Here is a 23028-nt window from a genome sequence, read left to right on the forward strand (position 1 = left end):
GTGAGGTGGAGGAGGTCAATGGGGGAAAAAAAGGGGGACATCTGTAATATCTTCAACAATAAAGATAAATTTAAAAAATAAAATGTAGCCCGGATGGCGTGGCGCAGTGGTTGAGCGTTGACCTATGAACCAGGAGGTCTCGGTTAGATTCCCGGTCAGGACACATGCCCAGGTTGTGGGCTTGATCCCCAGAGGGGGGCATGCAGGAGGCAGCTGATCCATGATTCTCTCTCATCATTGATGTTTCTCTCTCTCCCTTCCTCTCTGATATCAATAAAGACATATATTTATTTTAAAAATGTTAAAAATAAAATGTATTTGGAATGGGAAAATTTGTATTAAAATGTATTCAAGAAAGAGTTAGCTTTGGATACAATCCATTTAAAACTATTGGGAAAGGAACTTGCAGGCTGCTAAAGAACTCACATATTTAGATCTCAGGAGTTACGTGTCTGGATCACAGAGGAGCAGCTGGTGGTCCGGTACTTCTTCGGAAGATGCAGCTTCACAACTGTATCTCATCAAGAGGAAGATGATCACGATGGTGTCCTGAGAGAAACCATTAAAGGGGTCTTCGGCTTGAAAAAGACTAAGCTGAACCATGAGAATTCTTTTGCAACATGGAAAGGTGCTCCGGTTCAGGAGGAATGACATATTTTGCTCAGGGGATAGAGTGAAGACTAGGTTGCAATAAACCACAGTGCCGTCTAGGAGAGCTCTGGGCTGTCTTCCAAGAGAGATGACTGAAAAGAGCATAGGTTCGGAAGTCATCGAGGTCTGAGTACTAATCCCCGCTCCATGGAGCCTGTGTCCTCTAACACTGGCCCCCTGGCATCCCCAGCCTCCTCTCGGCAGCATTCCCACTGGAGGTTGCACATCCTCTGGAAGTATGCGTTGGGGGTGGCTCCTTCAGCCTGGAATGCTCTTCTCTTATTTTCTTTGGATGCTTAGTGAACTTTCATTTGTCCTTCCAGACTCAGCTAGAAGCTGATCTCAGTGGTAAGCCAGGCGTTTCCACTCCACGTAGAATATATACCCACTAGTGAATATACTAGTAACTCGACTAGAGTTAGAGATTCACCTATTTCTCCCATGGTGAGTCTTTGAGGACCAGGCTATGTATCTGATTTGCCTTTCTCTTTGCAGCATCTGTATTCCAATAAATATGGGGTGAATGGACAAGTCTTTTCAATTGTGGGTATCACCTGGCATGTCTGCCCTGGATGAGAAACCCTAAGTGCTGGGAATGACACTCATAGCAGTTACTTATGCTACTGAGCCTGACATACTTTTCTCCATTTTCATGTCCATTTGAGTAAATATATTGCCAACACCATTATTCCTCTGATGTCTTGGGGAATTTGGCCTCTAAATTCTCACTCGTTTGCAGCTGAAAAAGTGCTGCACTCTACCTGAGGTGGTGTTGAGTGTGGTAGGCAGAGCACCTGGCGAGGGTTCACACCTGGTGAGGAGATTTCACCTTTCTGGCTCTGGCTCCCACTACTCCCTCCACTCAGGCATCATTATCTCTATAGGGCGGGACAGTCATTCAATTTAGATTCTTGCAGAGGATGGTAACTTATATAGGGAGGTACAGTGGATACTCACCAAGCTGTCAAAGCAGATTAATTTCTTAACTCCCCAAAAATTGTACAGTCACTGCACCATGAAAATCACAATTTCCTTCCGTTTAATGGAGCATCTTTTCAGTAGAGAACTTTCTTTTGTAAATTTTAATTTATGTATTTTAACAAGAATTACCTTCAGAAGAAAAAGTATTTATAATATGCCACTTTCCAGGTAACAAGAAAAGATACAGATATGCAATTGCTTACTTATTTACAGAATCTCTCTAGAATCTAGAGTCTATCAGGAGTCCTCAAAGTACGGCCTGCGGGTCACATGCGGCTCGCCGAGGACATTTATCCCGCCCGCCGGGTGCCGCTGCCTGTCCTGCTTAGCAGCCGACTCGTCCCGGGCCCGCAGTGTGCATAGGAATTTGTTCATAGTTTTTTTTTTTTTTAAACTATAGTCTGACCCTCCAACGGTCTGAGGGACAGTGAACTGGCCCCCTGTTTAAAAAGTTTGAGGACCCCTGGGACTCTAGATGGATACATGGGATTGCAGGGGTGGGCAAACTTTTTGACTCGAGGGCCACAATGGGTTCTTAAACTGGACCGGAGGGCCGGAACAAAAGCATGGATGGAGTGTTTGTGTGAACTAATATAAATTCAAAGTAAAGGAGCGGAGGGGAGAGCAAGAGAACCGGATAGAACAGCCGGATCCGGCCCGCGGGCCGTAGTTTGCCCACGGCTGGATTAGGGTAACCCTGGTTACCCCCAGGAGGAGAGGGAGGTGTCTAGCAGGCAGGGTGGGAAGTCTTTTCACTTATATCCTTTGGTACCTTCAGGGTTGAACCATATGAATTACTTCATTTCCTTCATAATCATAAGCCAATAATAATTCCATGTGTAACACTTTGAAGGGGTTGTTCAAGTGGCTTCTCTCATGGGGATGTTACTGGCAAATGAACATGGTTGAGGGAAAACAGAGCTTAAGTGCTCGGTCAGCGAACGACACTTGCGGATTATGAGGGAGGAAATTCAACTCAGTTATCTAACATCCTTGGGTTTTATGATCATTTTCTATTTTTAAAATTCTTTTATTTTCTTCCCGATTCAATTAACACGTTTTTATTTAGTGCCTCCTCTCTGCCCAGCGGTGTCCTAGGAATTTTAGCAGTTATAAAACAAGCCTTCATGAAAGTTTTTTAAAGTTCTTGCCAAGTGTGGACATCACTGGGGAATGAGGTGGCTAGATAGTTGTCATGGAAGCAGAAAGCCTTGAATTGAGGCTTGGAGAGAAGCAGAGGGCTTGTGGAAGGGGGGACAGCAGGTGCTCTGGGTCAGGAGAAACAGTTTGATGGGGGCACTAGGAAGAGAAATAAGGATGGTTTGAGAGGCTGAGACCAGGTTAGAAAGGCCCTAAAGGACAGGCAGAAAAGCTGAATTAGCCTGGGAGGGGAGGGGGCTGTCTCCAGAGAGAGAGGTAAGCCTGGTATTAGCACGGAAACAAGAGAGAGCTGAGAAACCAGAAGCAAGGAGACCACCCTTGGGAATCCGGATGTCCAATGATGAGGGTTTGGATTGGTATGGGGGAGGGGACCATGAGGCCATGAGGAACAGAGAGGAAAGAAAATTCGTGAGATATTTGGAAGGAGGAACTATTAGGTCTGAATGACAGGTTGGATGAGAAAGGGAGCAGCATCACACAGAATTAAAATTTTCTAGCTTGGGAGATCAGAAAAGTGACTAATTTTCACGTCTTTTTTTTTTCCTTCACATACAAATTGACTCCCTATTGTGTCCAGTTGAAATATCAATTACGAACAGAAGTGATTTTTTTCCCATTAGAAACACATGGGATCTTAGATGCTTTTAGCTCCGTGGCCCAACCTGCATCTTGCCCAGGCTTTGTTCTCCATAGCTCTCATCCCTGTATGATGGCGCTCGCCTTGTTTGTACTGGGTATGTGTGGTGTGTGTTTTCTCACCCGCTAGACCAGAAGTCCTTTGGGTGCAGGGGCCATGACTTATATATAGCAGGTACTCAATAAGTGTCTGTTAATTGTTGAAGAAGAAAATGAGATTTAAAAGAGATGTAACATAAAAAAGCTATCCAGAAACAGCAGTATTTTAGAAAAAGCAAATTGAAGTTAAAATGCACATAAAAGCTTCTCTGCTCCAAACATTCAAACCACATGCCAAGTAAATATCAAGCACCCAATTGTGATGGTGTAAGGGTCACAGTTTTATTCCTTGGCTACTAATTCCTGTAATAATACTCTGTAATAATAAACATTGGTTAGTAGGGTCTACTCTAGAGAATTAAATGAAACACTTCATATATACTTTACACAAGTTCCTGGTTAGTGGTCATTTTATTCCCATCTTATAAAAGAGACTGCACAAAGTCACACCATCTCGCAGGTGTTGGTGCGGGGATTTGAACCTGGACACTTTGACCCTGGAGTCTGCATCCTTAATAGCTCTAACTTTGTATTGCATATGCATACAGCTTTTTAATTTTTGTTGAGACTCACCGATTATTTGGGTCGTATCAACCCTTTATGAGAGAGAGGAGTTTTCCACTCAGTACTCGTGTTTTTCCTTATTTATGGGATACATCCTTGGATGGAAGAAATAGGGCGTTTAAATGGTTTTCAGAAATGTACAAGAGTAATCGAAAAACTCTAGCAATAATGGCCTTTTACAGACCACCTAATAACAACACTGGAATAAAACCCTATACCTGGAACAGAACTAATATCCCCCTTCCCCTCATTTGTATTAAAAGCCCTGCTTTATTTGGAAACTCCTAAAATAAGTGGTCATATGATTAAAAAAAGCAGCGGCGCGCCCCCTCCCCGGCGGCCGGGCGCAGCTGTCCGCGCCTCCCCCGCGCCCCGCCGCCCGCATTCCAACTCTCTGAGGTCACGGCCGCCGCCGCCTCCCCGGATCCGCCCGGCCCAGGGGGAGGGACGCCGGCCCCCGCCGCTCCGCTGCCTGCTGCTCCGGCCGCGCGTCCCGAGCCCGTCGGTCGGTCTTCCTGCCTCCCGGGCCCCGCGCGCTTTCTTTGTGCGCCGCTCCTCGCCGGCGGGTCCCCCCTCCAGGCGGCTCCCCTGGCCTCGGCCGCCGCGGGACTGGCCCCCGGGAATGGTCCGCGGGCCGAGTTTGGGGAGACAGGAAGTGAGGATCGCGAGCCCCATGAGCGCGCCGCGGTGCGGGCGCGGCTGCGGCGGCCGCGCGGCGGGGCCCCGGGAGGCGGGCCGCTGAACGGGGCGCGCGGCGCCAAGGATGCGGGAGCCGGAGCAGGTGAGGGCGCGGGGCCCCGGCCGGCGGGCGGAGGGCGGGCGCTGGGGCGGATCGGTGGGGTGTGTCCGCCAGCGGGGACCCCGGAGCGCGTCGGGCTGCCCTGGAGGACGGGTCCCGGCTACGGACGGCTGGCAGGAGCGTAACAAAGAGAAGTCTTCCTTCTCCAGGTTCCCTGGGATCTCCTGGAGTCATTTCCCAGGGCTTGAAGGTCTGTTCTGAACTCCTCCTCTGATTGTGGCGGCTCCATTCTGCAGCAGGGTTTTCAGTCTTAGGCATATTTGTGCCTCTCGGAGTCTGAAGTGCGAAATTTGCCCGGTAGCTTGGCGGAGAAGGGGAGTAGGGAAGGACTGTTTGGCGATGACTGCTTTTGCTTTTGGAGTCAGGAGTGTTTACTCTGGAAAAGAGAATTCTTGGGTCTGCAAATTCCGACTTGTGATTTCTGCAAATCCTGATTAGAAGTTGTTGGCATGCTCGTCTTATTTTCATTTTTGCTGAGAAAGCCTTATAATAATAGCGTATGCTCTCAAACATTCAAAACACTCCATGTGCTCCAAGTGACAACCGCTGTATGCTTAATAGTTGCCGACAGGTTTTTGTTTTTTTTTAAAGTGTCGCATATGACAGCAATTTTACTCTGAAAATAGTTGTTTGTTTTGTTTCTAGGGCGTTTTAGTCTCGTGTATCTACGTGTAAATGGTTGGCTCATGAGAAACAAGTTTGAATGCTATAGATCTATGTATTACTCTAATATCGTATACTTTCTTTTAGTGATTATTTTAAAGCATCATTGGCAAAATATATATGGTGGGGACCTTATCAGCAAGGCGGGAAAGGACAGGATTCAGAGTTAAAGTGTATTTGAGCAAGTTTGAGAGGGGATGTGAAGAGAAAACATTAAAATGAATTTACAAATATCTCTGTCTTTTGAAAACTTGAACAGAATATAATATATATTTGTTTTCTTGTTATATAACAGAATGGTTTTGTAGTTTTTTCCTTCAAAAGCTAATTATGAATTGTTTACTTTAGTAGTTAGGTAATTTATAACTCCAGACCCAACTACCTTTCAATATTATTTTACACCTGAGTCTCTCCAAAAAGCATCCTAAATTTCTACTCCTCTACTCATTTATAACTCTTATGACATCATTTGGTAGCAAATATTGTACATAAATGAAAGTTAAAATGTGTAAATCATTAATAAATTTGTGGTTAAGCAAAACATTATTTTAACAGTAGGTTTTATATGAGCAAAAAGCAAGCTATTCTAATCTTTAGATCTTAGCGGGGTTGGGGGGGGAAATGCACCTGATACACACCCCCTCAACTTTTAAGATTACGTTAACATCTACCAAAATAAAAAAGAGAACACATTGGCTTTTCTTTATCCCTGATGCTGTGAAATATTTCAAATCTCAGGGATAATGGAAAAGTTTTACTCTGCATTTGCTTAATCAGAGCATAAGTTAATAATTACATTATGTCCTATCCATTGCCTTCAATGTATAGCTCTACTTTGTAGAGACTACCATATTTGAACACCCTTAATACAAATATTCATCTTTCCTCTGCATATATGCAATATGTTGTCCTTCATGTACACTACTTAATCCTTCAGTTACCATCATTTGTGTATTAAGCTGAAATACATTACCTCACCTCATGAAAGGGTATTTAGTATATGTATGTTATGTGTATACAATCTTTTAAAATTTATACAAACACTACTGGCTCATCAGGAAATTTTCTAGTTTAAAAGTATTAAGGTTCTCATGTCTTTTAAAAAAAAATATTTTTATTGATTTCAGAGAGGAAGAGAGAGAGAGAAACATCAATGATGAAAGAGAATCATTGATCAGCTGCCTCCTGCACGCCCCCTCCTGGGGATCGCCTGCATGTGCCCTTGATCAGAATCAAACCTGGGATCCTTCAGTCCGCAGGCGGGTGCTCTATCCAGGGGGTAGGGCAAGGTTCTCACTCTTGATTATTTTACATTTTGCCTGAACTATCTATTTAGTTTATACCTTGACATAACAAAGAGCATTACAAACTGCAGGTGGAGAAGCATATCTTTTTGTTTTTTAATTTTTATTTATTGAGTTTAGAGAGGAGAGAGAGAAACATCAGTTTGTTGTTCCACTTATTCATTGATTGCTTCTTGTATGTGCCCTGATGGAGGATCAAACTGGCAACCTGGGTGTATCAGGATGCCACTCTAACTGAGCTGCCTGGCCAGGGCGAGAGCAGATATTTTTATAATATTTATTTTCTACTTCCCTCCCTACCTATGGAAGTATGATGCTTTTACCTACAAAAGTCACTCAGGAAATGCTGTTAATACAGTGCTCTAGTAGTTCCTGTTCTCCCCCCCTCCGCCTTCCTCCTCTATTCCTTGTTTTAAACTTTTCTTTTTTTTTTGGCTCTCTGAAAATAACCAGAATTCAAAAATCAAAACACAAGCAACACAAACAAAAAGCCAGACATATTGGGTCCTTATTAGAGGTCCATCCCTGTAGGTAAATATAGATGCTTTTAATCTCCTTAAGGACAGCGACGGCTTAGGATTCGTCTTCGATTTCTCCCGATGCCCACTGCACTGTCTGGTACCCAGAGACGGAATACACTTTTGCGGAATGGAATTACAAAATGTTGGCTGGCAAAGCTTGGTGCCATCCCCCGTGCTGAGGGCCCATCACCTCTGGGGCTGGAGTGCAGTCGGGGGAACGGAAAAGAGGGCTGGGAATGAGGCGTCTGGGCTCGACCCCAGCTCTTTCCATCCTGGGGTGAAGCTGCGAGGCCTGGGTTCCGTGCCTGCCTGGTGAGAGGAGGCTGGGGGCGCACCCGCCCCTCCGCGCGGTTCCGGACCCAAGTTCTGGGCCACCAGCCACCCCCACCCCCCAGCCTTGCTGAACGATTCATCTTCCTCTGCTCAAACGCAAGCGGAGGGTGGGAACTCCCGGGATTCTGTCCACTCCTCGAGGGGGAAGGGCATCCAGCTGTAAGAATCCGCGCTTGCCGCTCACTCCCAATTTGCTTCAGCCCATGCGTTACCATCAACAGGTGTGATTAAAAACGTTGTTGAAGTCGCGTATTTTGGAGTCTTGAGGCTCCAAACCGGGAATCAAACGTTCCCAGCACCTGTGGGGGCTCAAGCTGGGTCCTTTAAAAGTTCCCTCCGGGAGCAGCCGGCCCGGCCCTGCTCTAGCGCGTCCGTCCGGAAAACGCTGCCCCGGGCGGAGGGTTCCGGAGTCTCCGAGGCTGCGCGTTGGCATGGCAACGCCGCCAGCTTTCCCGGGAGGAGCCGGAGCCCGTGCGCTCCGCAGCGTTCTTGGCCACGTGGACTGGCCGAACCCGGTCTGCCCCTCGTGAAGCCAGACGGCGTTTAGGTCCTCGCCCGCCTCTTCTGGGCCGGGCTCCACTTAGGAGAAGGCCCGCCGCCTCTCTAGGCGTCCCCACCCGCAGAGCAGCCGGGGCCACGTGCAGGCTCCGAGTGGTGATCCGATAACAGGCGTGTGCAGGGTCTTTTATGATTTGTTTACAAAGCCATCAACTTGGTGACGTCAGTATGTAGCCACCAGAAAGGCTTCTCCCAGTGCTGGTTAAGCGCCTCCCCGCCTTTGAACCCACAGCTGCCATATGTTAAAGGGGATTATTCCTCTCATTTGGGTTCAGGGTTAATTTGCCTTTGGGGACTGAGGCTTGGGCGGAGCTCTTTTGGAGGTGTTTTGTAGTTAACTCACCTAAAGACTACAGACCCTCATGTGTGGAGTATTGGGGAGCCAAAAAGAGTTAACTGTGAAAAAAAAACACCCCACCTTATCTAAAATGGAAACGGAACCACTAATGCTAGCTACGCTATTTGGGTTTATAGTAGTGCCAGCCAACTATCTCATTTAATCCTGAAACAGCCGCAGGTGGTTGTCACCCTTTGTAGGAGGGAGTGAGGGGTGGAGTCTGACCCAGGCGCTAACGCAGCTCTGATGTCAACTCCCCCACTGCCTCCCCAACCCTGCTAATGCCTTCCTTTTCCAGAGGAGAGAGGAAGCTTATTCTTTGGACATAGCTTTATTGGTGGTGATTTTAAAAAGCAAAGCCCAGAGTTGCCATTGCCCGTGTAACCAGTGTGTTCCTTTCCTCAGCACTGGCGTGGATGCCCCCTTCGCCTGGCCTGTGGAGACTCAGTTGCGTTTTAATGGCGGCAGCAGCAGCTGCTGGGTGAGCAGCGGTGACTGTGCGTACCCTCCCGGCAGGAGGGCAGGAGAGGAGAGGAGAGGAGAGAGATCGCCCTCCTCCTCGGGCACCACCACTGCATTGGTGGCCGTGCTTTCCCCTCTTGACCCCTCCACCCTTGAAGAGAGAAGAAGATGCCACTGCCATTCGGATTGAAACTAAAACGCACCCGGCGCTACACGGTGTCCAGCAAGAGCTGCCTGGTTGCGCGGATCCAGCTGCTCAATAATGAGTTTGTGGAGTTCACGCTGTCTGTGGAGAGCACTGGTCAGGAGAGCCTGGAGGCTGTGGCCCAAAGGCTGGAGCTTCGGGAGGTAAGCCACAAACAAGCCTGCTGGCTTCTCTCCTTACTTCCCAGCCACTTGAATGGATGCTGGCTGTACGTTCTCAAAAGCATGTCCCTGGCCATGATACCTGAATTAGTCTGCAAGCCCACAGTCCCATCAGGACTGAATAGGTACAGAACAAGAGGTCTTTCCTTCGGTGGTAAGAGAGAAAAGAGAATGCACAGTGCCTGAGGTTTTTTTGTTTTTTTATTTTATTTTATTTTAATATATTTTATTGATTTGTTACAGAGAGGAAGGAAGAGGGATAGAGAGTTAGAAACATTGATGGGAGAGAAATATCGATCAGCTGCCTCTTGCACACTCCCCACTGGGGATGTGCCCGCAACCAAGGTACATGCCCTTGACCGGAATCGAACCTGGGACCCTTGAGTTCGCAGGCCGACGCTCTATCCACTGAGCCAAACCGGTTAGGGCTATTTTATTTTAAATATTTTTATTGATTTCAGAGAGGAAGGAAGAGAAAGAGAGAGATGGAAACATCGATGATGAGAGGGAACCCTTGATTGGCTGCCTCCTGCACGTTGGACCGAGCCCTCAACCCATGCATGTGCCCCCGACCGGAATCAAACCCGGGACCCTTTAGTCCGCAGACTGATGCTCTATCCACTGAGACAAACTGGCCAGGGCTACAGTGCCTGAGTTTTTAAAAATGTTTATATGTTCCCCCGTATGTAATTAAAAATCAAATATGAATGCATTTTGGATGATCAAGTTTCTTTTTTCTAATATAATCCCAAATGGGGGTCATCTTGATCTATAAGTGTACTGACTTCATTCATTCAACATTCATTGTTTTCCCCGGGCCAGGCCAAGATTATTGCTTGAGTTTGAATTCTGGTTGTTTAACCTTGGGCAAGCTCTGTGATCTCTCTGGGTTCCTCATCTGAACCACGGGGATAACAAGGGTTATCCTCAGAGGGGTTGTGTGATTTGCTGTGCTGGTAAAGCCAAGCTCTAAACTAGTCTGCTATAGTAACCATAGGGAGGTTTGCCCTAGAAAACCCCTCATCTAGGCAATAGGAAATTGTAGAGTCCTCAAGTATCCACCTAGTGGCTTCAATTTAAAATGCTGTGTAAGGCCTTTGATGAAAAGGGCTCTGATTAAACCTAGGATCCTTCCACTCTTTGGCCACCTGGTTCTAGGATAAGAGAAAGATGGAGAAACTCGTTATTCCAGATAAACGTCTACCTTCCTAACTGGAAATCCCACTGATGTTGTACTTCATAAATAGCCAGCAATAGATAAACTGTGCACCTGGTGATCATCCAGTCATTTGATGATTCAGTATTGAAGACTTAAATGCCAAGCACACATGTGTTAGGCGCTTACCCTAGTGTTGATACCAGTAAGAAAACAGTCCTGGTCCATGCTATGACAGGAGGGTGCTATAGGCAATAGGGTTCGGCAGTAAAGGGAGAGTTTCCCAGGGCAAGGGATGTCTGAACTGGCACCTGAAGAATGGGGCAGGGTGGTCCTATCAGGGGCTGGGAAAGACTATTCCAACAAAGGAACTGGACAGGGCCAAAGACAGGAAGCAGGAGATCTACCTGGAACCTGAAGTGGGGAGAGGAGAGTGAGGAGAGGTAGGGGCCCTATAATACAGGGATTTTTGTTAAAGGGTTTGGGCTTATCCTGAAAGTAATAGGGAAGTTAGTGAAGGGTTTTTAAACAGGGGTGTGGGATGATTGGTTTTTTTCGAAGAGTGGGCCCTCCAGGGAATCATTAGAAAGGAGTAGTTGGGGTACAGATGGTGGTCCCTTGGATTTGGATGGGATGGACACAGTGGGTGGAATCTGGAGATATTCAGGACCCGCCTCCGGAATGTTGGGGAAGGTCTAGCCAGGGGTCCAGGTTGATACTTAGGTTTCCAGTAAATGGTGGGAGCTATAACTGAGAGAAGAACCATAAAAGTAAGAGTAGGTTTGGGGGGGGAAGGAGAGGTGTGGTGAGCTCACATCTGAAAGGATTGATGTTGAGATGCCAATTGAGATGTTGAGCAGGCAGAGGCAATTGTGGGTCTGGAGCTCTGGTGAGAATCCAGGCTGGAGAGAAGAGATTTTGGAATAATCAGCCAAGATCAGTTAATTAATCAAAGCTGTGAGAAGGTGGGAGGCTGTCCGGGAGGAAACAAGATGTAGCAGACCCTCAGGGCTGAATAGAGGAGGGGAGCCTTGGAAGGAAGTGGAGATGGAGCAGTCCTAGGAGGAGAGAGTAAACCAGAAGAGTTGGCCTTAGCGGCCACTCCTGTTTACTTGCATTTATTCCATCGTTTTTGCTTCCTTCACCCATTTTTCCCTATTTTGGTTTCTTTTTTCTGTAATTCTTTTTTTTTTTAAAATATATTTTATTGATTTTTTACAGAGAGGAAGGGAGAGGGATAGAGAGTTAGAAACATCAATCAGCTGCCTCCTGCACACCCCCAACCGGGGATGTGCCCGCAACCAAGGTACATGCCCTTGACCAGAATCGAACCTGGGACCCTTCAGTCCGCAGGCCGACGCTCTATCCACTGAGCCAAACCAGCCAGGGCTTTCTGTAATTCTTCCTCATGCACCAGATCTGCCTACAACCCCTACAGAGTGAATGTCTTGAGAAACTGTGGTTAATTTATTTTTGTGCCCAGAGTACCAGGCATGGAATGTGCTCAGTAAATACAGGTTGAACCGAACCCACAGGCCTTGCCTTCATTCTGTTAGCCAAGAAGTCCAGGGAGCTTGCTATCCCTTGTTTAAGGTGATCAAACTCAGGAACAAGCAACTTCATACAGCTGTGGGAATTTAGTGATTTTTTTTTTTAACAGAAGGGTGTAGAATGCTTTGAGAGGGAACAGATGTGATCCGTAGAAAATGTCTTGCCCCTGCACAGGCTGTCCCACCATTCCCAACATTTCATGGCAGTCATGGTTAGGAACTTAGTTTGTAGAGCAAATTTTTTTCTTACCAAGTTTCAGAAGCTTTCCTCTGTAGCATGTAAACAGATGGCTCAAGCCCCAGGCCTAATCATACTGAATGACTGCTCAGAAATAACCCGATTCAGCAACACCTGTTCTGAGTTTGTGTCCATACATCATTGATAACATTCATACCAAGTGATATTGGTAGGTTGTTGTCTCGCACTATTCGCCCATCAAGCAAACTCAGAATCATCGTAGTATATAGATTTGGCTGATAAACTTCGCTACTGCCCACATTTAAATTGGGGGAGAAAAAATTCTTTCCTTGTCTTGCCTAATTGCATACCATTTCACTATTATGACACAAGGGCTCCACAATAATATCGTTATAACGCTGTATCCAGGGGCTTCAACTAAATTGATAGTATTTTATTTCTTAAGCAGGATGTGTGGGTATATGATGTTTGCTTTTTGGTGTTGTTTTTTTTTGTCTGAGGTATTTTATAATACATTAAGAACCTAATAACAAAGGTTAATATACTTATATTCAATTTAGTTGACTTAGGGTTGTTAACTGTTTTCTAAATTCACCATATTTGAACTAGGGAAAGTGACTTTTAAAAAGGAGAAAACAATTATCCTCATAGGAAAATATTGCTGTTTATTATAGCAACAGCCTCTCAGAGCTGTTGGAATTCTCTGCCTATCATTCAGAGTTTCATAACACTTTCAAGAGAAGCTGTGAAAGGCTTTATAGAATTTAAGTGAATTAGGACATCTTGCCTCCAGTATTGAAACTAAATTATAGAGGTTTGATGGAGGTGGTAAGACCGGGGGGGGGGGGGCGGGGGTGGCACGGGGGGCGGGGAGGAAGGGAGGAGTGGGGGAACGGGTCATTTGGGCCCAGCCACTCCCATGGTAATCAGCACATTCTAGAGTGAAGTGGTCAGACTTAAAAGCCGAATCTCAGGGAGGAAGACCTGTGTCACCCCAGCCCACTGAGAAGGATATATAACCAGGACGCAAGTTCAGTAATTAACGCCCTGCTGCGGAACCACCAAGGGCCCGGAGTAAGTGTGCCGTGATCTTCCTGTAGACAGGCCACTTGGGAGCCAGAGCAACTTGGTGAGCAAGCAGTGAGAGAATGGAGGTTGCCCTGAAAACCTTACCTATCTTCACAATGGGCTGCCTCCCAGACCAGGCCAGTTCCTTTGAGTCTGGGTAGTTTTTCTGGGCAGTGCTGAGGGTGAGCGCTGGCTCGGTTTGCCTCTTGAGAAGACTGCTTCCCGGGGCGATGAACACATTTGCCAGCAGAATCCAAAACACTGAGTTTGGACCCCGGTGGTGCCACTGATTAGTTGTGTGAAATTACTTAATTTCCCAAGTCCACTGTTTCTTATCTCTAAATTGAGGATAACAGTATCTACTTGATGGTCATTGTGAGGATTCAATGTCAAATGTAAGACATTTAGCAGAGGACCTGGTATTTAGGGAACTCTGAGTAAGTGTTATTCTTCATTATGTTCTTATTTGTGACTCCCATTTCCATGTGGTGGTGACTGACCCACTCTGCTTCAAATTAACTCTTTCCTTTTGTAATATCTTTGTTTCTTCCATTTACGAAGAGAACACAAGCTTGTTTATAAAATGTTCTTATGGTACAAACAAGTAGAGCAGTCGCTGGTAATCACACTTCTTACATGACTGAAGGGCTAACTTTTTAGTAGATCACTGTAATTTAGCAGTCATATTTGAGCCTCTGTTTCATGCCAGCTGAAATTAATTTGTACAATCTCACTGCCTCATTGCCCTGAACAACTAGAGCTTCGGTAGGTTTTTACTTCTCTATTAGCCTATTTCTTCCCTGTTGCCCTCACTTAACTACTAGGATTAAAAAAAAGTTTTAAGGAAATTTTGGATTAAGATTTTTTTTCCTTCTTTCTAGTGGCCTGGTGCACAAATTCATGCACAGGGTGGATTAAGATTTATATTTTTTCTTTAATGTGTGTATTTCTCAAGAATTCTTTAAAAATCTTATGTTTGATAATCACATTTTTATCACACTGACCTGGGTTTTAATTAGATTCATTGCAATCTCTTATTTACAGGAGCCTTCCTGGGTCTTTTTTTTTAATATATTTTTTATTAAGGTATTATATGTGTACATATCTTACCATTGCCCCCCCACCCACCCACCCTTCCTGGGTCTTAAAGTCCTTATTCAGCTAGGATTTACATGCCGTTGGAATTTTTAAGTTTTTAAGTTTCTGGTTTGGAAATAGGAAAGTTATAAAACCCTGAAAGCCTTTTGAAGACAACTTTTTCATAATTTTTTGCTATGATTTTTATGTGTTAGTTTTAGAACTTAAATCTTAGAGGGCATTTTCTTTCAGCTATTTCTGAGTTTTGTGTCTGTAGAGGGTAAGTTTCCTCATTGTTGTCTACTTATATGGCATATATACATAACTACAATTTTGAAGTTGAGATCAATACTCAGTCATTCCTAAAATGACCTCCAAAGTGTTTTGTTGAATAAGGGGAAAAGTCTGGCAACATTTAGAAGTTCTTACTATGGCCTCTCATTTTAAAATTATAATGATAGGCTTTGATATTTGGTTATTGTGTTGTGGTTTATCACAGGCTTCAGAAAATGTTTTCAATTGTATTTGAAGTGCATCACACATAAGTCAGGGATTTTTTTTTTTTTTTCCGTTAGAACATAAGCTTCATCAGAGTAGGACTGTTCTGTCACCACTGTCTGGAATAGTGCCTTGTGCTTACAGTACATAGTTGCTGAATAAATGCCTACTTATTTTTAAACTAAGAGTCTTTTTTTTGAATTTAGATTGATAAGCATGGACAGCAATTCAGTTTAGTCAGCCTTTATTTTACTACATGATTTTATTTCCTGGAGAAAGTTGAACATTTACTACAAAGTTTTGAATACAACTTGAAAAGCACCTTTTTCTTTAGCCTTTTATTTTTCACTTTGGGGATTTTTTTTTTTGAAACACTTAGAAAATGATCTAGTTTTAACAGCCCCCTAAGATAAGATTGCTGTATCGAGGGAGTGTCCACTTGGCTGAACTTTGAACAAATGCGTCTCACAGTGTTTCCTGGCCGATGGGCACATTTTTGGCTAAGGGATTTGTTGGAAGGGAGAGGAATCAAGCATATAATGCAAGCCATTCCTCTCAAGTGCAACTTTAGAAAGTGCTCTTGGCCTCCACAGTGTTTTATTTTAAATTAGTGTCTCAGGTATTCCAAATATCCACTGACCTTATCTTGACTGTTACCTGAGTAGACCTCAAGAATTTCAAGCGCATTTCCTTCTGTACTAGCTGTTTTCATTTGGACTCTAAAAATAGCTGAAATATGTGTAAGGTGAAAGTATAATTACTTGCAAACTTTTTGAACTTTTGGGCTGGTAGTTATTAAATCAGCTATGTATGGTATGAAATCAATAAGACTGACAAATAGGCATGGGTCAGTAAATATTTTTAGTTAGATCTATTGAACCATATGAAGCAAATATAAATCTTAAATTGACCTCTTCTCTTAGATCAGGGGTGGGAACATCCAGTCCGTGGGCCGTATAAGGCCTGAGAAATCATTTGGTCTGGCCCTGCCAAGGCAGTAAGGGTGAGTTAATTAAATGTTTGACCAAGTATAGCAGGCTAATTTTTAAGTTGGTAATTTGGTATGGCCCATGGATGATATTATAAATATCCAAGTGACCCTTGGCAGGAAGAAGGTTCCCCACCCCTGCCCTATCAGATAAAGAAAGCTTTTCAAAGTCCAAAGCTGATTATAAGTGAGCAAGGATTTTTCCTGATTTTCAGATTATCTGTTACTTTTTTCATTGGGTCTAGATAATTATGAACCAGCCATGTAAATAAGTAGAGGAATTATACATACGGATATGGAGATAGTATGCACTTTAGAATAAGTAATATATTATCACACAAGTTAATACAGAATTAATTTGGAAATGTGTTTACTTAAAGAAATGGAGTATTATTCAACCTTTACCTCATTTCTTTTTTAAAAAAATCACCTTTCTAGTAAATGTAGAGGGTAACAGTCTGAGATGTTATTCTCTTATTATTCCTTGAGTCTCTCTCATCAACCATCTGTCACAATAATGTAGTCCCATGATCACATGGAATTAAGTGTGGTTATCTCCTGTGGGGAGGTTTGTAAATTGAGTTACAAAATGGCAGATGTGGGGAACTGATGACGTTTGGGGGGCTCCAAGTTCTGTCATTGTACTTTGTGTGTATGGTTTCAGATTTTATTTCTTATAATTGTAGAAGCTTTACTAGCTTTCTGCTATCCTTCCTGGTGGATGGACATTATTATGCTGGAAGCTTAACATGCCTTATCTGGTTTAATCCTCACAATGAGTTAGGCCTTGTCTTTTCTATTTTTAAAATGAAGAAAACGAAGCCCTGCCCTAGCCGGTTTGGCTCAGTGGATAGAGTGTCAGCCTGCGGACTCAAGGGTCCCAGGTTCGATTCCAGTCAAGGGCATGTACCTTGGTTGCGGGCACATCCCCAGTAGGGGGTCTGCAGGAGGCAGCTGATTGATGTTTCTCTCTCATCTATGTTTCTAACTCTCTCTCCCTCTCCCTTCCTCTCTATAAAAAATCAATAAAATATATTTTTAAAAAAGAAAAGAAAACGAAGCCCTGAAAAACTGGGTAATTTGTTCCACTAATCTGGGTGGGCTTATAGCTAATGAACAAAAGAACCAGAATTTGAGTGTACACCTGTAAGACTTCTGCTTGAGCTTTGTTAGAGGGGTCATGGACCCCTTGGAGAATGTGATGAAAATGCAGAAGTTTGCACACAGTTTCAGGTGGTTCATGGATGCCCCTCTCTCAGTCCATCTGTGAGCTCATATTTACTGTGAAGTAAATATGGAATGACTGGGGGTCTAGAAGCCTCTTGGATGAAGCAGTTTTCCCCCTTTTTTGATTTAACAGATTCTTCCCTAATCTTTCTCCAGAGTGAAAGTGCAGATAGGATAGAATCTTTGTGAACAATTCAAGACCTTCATAATTTTAAGAAAATAACTTGCCTCGGAAGTATACTCCTCACCCCCTTCTCCCACAAATGTTCTTTTTTGTTTGTGTTGTTTTTTAAAAATATATTTTTATTGATTTCAGAGAGGTAAGGAGAGAGAGAGAGAGAGATAGAAACATCAATGATGGGCTGCCTCTTGCATGCCCCACACTGGGAATCGAGCCCGCAACCCTGGCATGTGCCCTGACTGAGAATCAAATCACGACCTCCTGGTCCGTAGGTTGATGCTCAGCCACTTAGCTATGCTGGCCAGGCTCAAATGCTCTTTTTATTTATTTATTTTTAAAAAATATATTTTATTTATTTTTTACAGAGAGGAAGGGAGAGGGATAGAGAGTTAGAAACATCAATGAGAGAGAAACATCGATCAGCTGCCTCCCTCACACCTCCCACTGGGGATGTGCCCGCAACCAAGGTACGTGCCCTTGACCGGAATCGAACCCGGGATCCTTGAGTCTGCAGGCCGACACTCTATCCACTGAGCCAAACCGGTTAGGGCTCAAATGCTCTTTTTGAATGGCCTTCATATTCAGATCGCAGGAAAGGCCATTTGGGTTATTTTTTTCCTCCCTGGGACAACTTACTATTAATGGAAAAACAAAACTCCTTTCAAGAAGGAAAGGGAGGAGGCTGTGAGTGGGATTCCTTCATTGCAGTTCTGGCGGTCTTCCCTACCAGATAGCACCTTTGTGCCCACCAAGTAGTCAAGCAGTAGGTGTGTGATAATTCTTCAGTGAATGAATGGATGACTCATGCTTCCCTTATGCATTAACCAAATCCCAGGCCAGTTGTTGAGACGTACTTCATTCTTCTCGTCAGATACACACCTACCGTAACATGACACTTTCTTTCCTATGAACAAGGCCTTTGCTCATGTCACTATCTTCATAATATGCTGGTGTCTAGTTTAGGGAGGGGTGTGCAAAATTATGCTCCAAGACTGAGTTTGTCTTTGTTAGCAATTTATTTAACAGGTTCACTGCGGGAATGTCACAGGCTATAGTAGCATGTGGGATGATGCCTCTTAATAAGTCGATAAAGAAACACTGTAGCCCGCCTGGTATGGCTCAGTGGTTTAGCATTGACCTATGAACCAGGAGGTCATGGTTTGATTCGGGTCAGGACATATGCTTGGGTTTTAACCTCGACCCCCAGTGTGGGGTGTGCAGGAGGCAGCCAATCAATGATTCTCATCATTGATGTTTCTCTCTCTCTCTCTCTCCCCCTCTCCCTTCCTCTCTGAAATCAATAAAAAATATATTTTTTTAAAAAAATACTGTAACATACTCCAAAGGAGTGATAGATTAATTACACTATTGTTCAAGCAGGGGTCCTCAAACTTTTTAAACAGGGGGCCAGTTCACTGTCCCTCAGACGGTTGGAGGGCCGGACTATAGTTTAAAAAAAAAAACTATGAACAAATTCCTATGCACACTGCGGGCCCGGGACGAGTCGGCTGCTAAGCAGGACAGGCAGCGGCACCCGGCGGGCCAGATAAATGTCCTCGGCGGGCCGCATGTGGCCCGCGGGCCGTAGTTTGAGGACCCCTGCATCTAAGCAGTTTGTTCATAAGTAAATGCCACTTAGATTTAGCATTTAATAAACTGGTGGGATATCTAGAGTCAATTTAAAAATTTAAAGGTTTAGCTTAAAATGCTAATTTCACTAGGAGAAACTATGCATGTCACAAATTTTATATATGAGTAGTAGCAGCATGTAGTGGAAATAACTTTTCTATTGAGGGTTTGTGGTACTTTCTGTAAGCTTGCTAAAAGGTGTACAGTATTTAGATTTATGAATAGGACTCAGTAATTGTGCCATTTTGAGCAAGCTTAAACTGAGCGGGGTAGGAAAATATACATGTAACTTCGTGCTTGGTGGCAGCAACTCATTTTATTTGTGAATATAAAATAACTTGTCTTTGCTCAGTCCTGTTATAATTATTTAGATGGATCAGACTTTGGCTTGACAAATTACTTTTAATGTCAAGTGAATCGTCAGCAGATTGAATTCAACTGATTGACAAAGCGGGGTTTTGTAGGCAACAAGGTAGAGTTTGGGTGCCAGATGAACTTGGATTCAAATCCCTGCACTACCTGTGTGACCAAGGAAACCATGGATTTTGTTTCTTTCGTATGTGATATGGTTACATGTGGTAGTCAGAGTGATAGCTAATTATTGGGTACTGACCATATGCCAAGCACTGGACCTGATGCTTTGCTAGATGTTTAATTTAACCCTGAGTGTGATCGACTTCCTTCCTCCTCCCTCCATCTCAGTGATGAGTGGGCCAAAGGGGCAGTGTCCACCCCAAAGGGAGGTTCTGACGCAAGACACTTGTTAACTGTCAACTCTGTTTTTCGTATTTTTTTGGTGCAAAGTTATTTTTCTTTAGCTATTTCCATTTTCTTTTACATATGTACATTTGTTCTTTAGTTAGAATAATTTACTGAGAAAAAATGGATTGAAGAAAAGTGACTTGATGGTGTTATTATTTAAAAATTTTTATTACATTTATTGGGGTAACATTGGTTAATAACATTATATAAATTTCAGGTGTACAACTTTATAATACAACATCTGTGTACCACCCGAAGTCTAGTCTCCTTCAAAGGTGTTATTATTGTTAGCCAATTAAATCAGTTACACCACTGAGAATTAAGATATTCACTGTAACATCCCCTCTCTTTGTCCCAGAGTTTGGTATGAATTATCTAGAGAATACCCCCATCCACCCATATTTTGCACTTACACATAATATTTAGACAAGCGCATATTTGATTTGTCTGTATTTTTATTACTGGCACCTAATTTGAAGTCAAATTTATGTTTGAATGGTTACTTAATGAAAACAACATTTATAGATTCTACTAGAGGCCCGGTGCATGAAAATTCATGCACTGGAGGGGGGTCCCTCAGCCCAGCCTGCCCCCTCTCACAGTCCGGGAGCCCTCAGGGGCGGGAGGCGACCCGGCGATCAGGGGAAGGTGATGCCCCATCACACCTCTGCTGCTGCCACTGCCGGCAGTGCAAGCCTCCGCCGGCCCTGGTTATCTGAGCCTTGGGTGGCCCTGGGCAGCTCGGCAGCCGACATCTGAGGCTTGCCTGTGCCTCAGGCCGACCCTGGGCGGCTGGGGGGCTGAGCGGACTGGAGGACTCTGGAGGCAGGTGCTCCAGCAGGGCTGAGGGGACTGGGCGCCGCCATCTTGTGGCTGTGGGTGCTGCCATCTTTGAGGGCGGGGCAGTCAATTAGTATATTCCCTTCTTATTGGCTGTGGATGCCGCCATCTTTGTGATGGCGTGGGGGTCAATTAGCATATCCCCTTTTTATTAGATAGGATATTACAGCATGATAACAGGAAGAAATGAAGCGTGTTTAATAATAAAGACTATATCTAAAATTATGTATTATTATACTTTTCTACTGAGAGTTTGTGAATATAAAATAACTTGTCATAGTATAACATCTGTCACCCACTGTTGGAACATAGACTTTACAGTACACCACCGCGCCCCCTCTGCCTGGCTGTGCAAGTAGTCAGTGACAGCTCCCAACTAGGATTCAGGTCCTCCAGTTCCAGGTTTGGCATTTTTCCTCAACAGCACACTGCTTTTCCTTCGAGCCATTGCCGTTTTCCTTAAAAAAACAACCACCAACAATCCAAGTGTTGGTGTTTTCTAATAATTTATTTTAAAGGAAAAGTTACCAAAGACAGAACCCTGTTCCTAAAGGAAGTATTTAGGTGTAGAATTTCCTATATGAAAGAAGATGGAATATGAAATTTTATCCTGGTTAAGGGGATTTGAAAACTGTGACAGTGAGAGCTAATATTACTCGAGTACTTACCGTGCATGAGACACTCTTCCAAGTGCTTTAAATGTTTTCACTTATTGTGATCCTCAAGATTCCTGTGAGTGAGGCACTGTTACATTCTTCTCCATTTTACAGATGGGTAGACTGAGACTCAGAGGGGTTAAGTCACTTGCTCATGGTTTACATGGCAGGAATCACAACTGGAGGAGTGGTTCTGGCTCCTTGATGGGCATCTTTCTCCCTGACATGGAGCCCTGGGCAAGTGACAGGTGTTCTGCCGTGGAGCTGGTGCCTTAAGCACAGCCTGGCACCTTGCAGCCTCCCAAAGCTGATGGGGGTTGTTTGAAGTACACTTGAGATATTTGTTATTATTTATTTTAATTAGTACAATTTATTACCTTGCTTACAGTATTCCTTTAAAGTCACAACAGGCTAAGACTAGATTCTTTCTTAAAATGAATTAAGACCCATATTCATTTATAGTTCCCAAATCCTCTTTCTAAGTCCCTTCATCTCTTTATGGCCCTCCACGGTGACCACATCAGAACCATTTCTGAGAAGGGACATGAATCATGACTAGCCAGCAAGATGAGGTTGGGAATGAATGCCTGATGTGCTGGGGGCAGAGCTGGTTGGTAGGAAGCCTTTTTTTTAAAAATTAATTAATTAATTAATTAATTAATTATTTTAATTGTTTGAAGTATTAAAAATAGTAGTACATATGTCTCTTTTTTTCCCCCATTGACCTCCCCCCGGCCTCCCCTTCCCCCCAGTACATGCCTTTACCTGCCCCCGCCCAGTGTCTTTTATCCATTGGTTATGCTTATATGCATGCGTACAAGTCCTTCAGTTGATCTCTTACAGCCCCCCACCCCAAAACCTCCTCTGCCTTCCTGCTGTAGTTTGACAGTCTGTTCAATGTTTCTTTGCTTCTGTATCTATTTTTCCCCCTTTTCTTTCCTTTAGAAAATCTTGCCACTGCAGACTAGAAATAAACATATAATAACAAAAAATGTTTGAGTCCCAATTTCAATGTCCAACAGTTCTGATTCCCCGTTTCAATGTCAAACAGTTCCTTATGTGTACATGTCAGCAATGATATCTGGATGGTGGGCACATGGTGGCAATGCAGGTCCAACCCTCTCTGGTTTGGTCCTAGGCAACCTGCTGCGTCACACAGCTGCTGACTGCTAGCGTGGCAAGGCGTCGTCAGCGTCTTCCATCTCTGGACTGTTTCTCCTCTTGTCTTCGTGGTTGGAGCAGACCTGCCAATTCCTCTCTGTTGCAGGAATCCACATGGTCTTGGAGTTGTTTTCTGAAAATATACAAACATATTCTCGACCAAAAGTTAATAAAGGAATCTTTTCTATATAATTGATTTGGGATCCTTTTTATTTTTGCCCAAACGATTTTCCTTTGTCTTATTTTGTTCCCTGGTGGAGTCGAAGCATCGGGCTGATGAAATACACCCCAGGGGAGTTCCCTTCTGAGAGATTTTCCAAAGCAGTGTCTGGTTGCCCTGCTGTTGGATGGACTTGGGGGCTTCTAGGGCTTCAACGTGCATCCAAACAAGGAAACCTGGGAGAACTAGTGAGCCCATTGTGGTTCTTGCTGCGGCTCCTGATGAGCTGGGTCACTGGGATTCAGCTGCTGTGCCCACGGGTGTATTCCCACCTGTTACAGCAGTTCACACCAAAGAGTTTCCATGCTGCCACCTGGGAATTCCTGGCATGGGGACCAGGTGACTAGAAATTGTCCCATTTTTAATTCCTCTTTTGCAGGT

The 23028-nt window shown here is 44.2% G+C and overlaps 1 protein-coding gene across 1 annotated transcript in view; it reads left to right on the top strand.

The window, feature by feature from the left end:
* Positions 1–9237: 9237 nt before the first annotated feature.
* PTPN21 (protein tyrosine phosphatase non-receptor type 21) overlaps positions 9238–23028 on the top strand; it is a gene marked incomplete at its 5' end in the record, with an annotated part of 70713 nt that continues 56922 nt past the window's right edge. The window contains one exon of the mRNA XM_080684077.1: positions 9238–9417. Coding sequence (XP_080540203.1) covers positions 9238–9417 — 180 coding nt within the window. The remainder of the gene's footprint in view (positions 9418–23028) is intronic.

Source organism: Plecotus auritus (genome assembly GCF_963455305.1).
Source record: "Plecotus auritus genome assembly, chromosome: 1".
Taxonomy (NCBI): Eukaryota; Metazoa; Chordata; class Mammalia; order Chiroptera; family Vespertilionidae; genus Plecotus; species Plecotus auritus.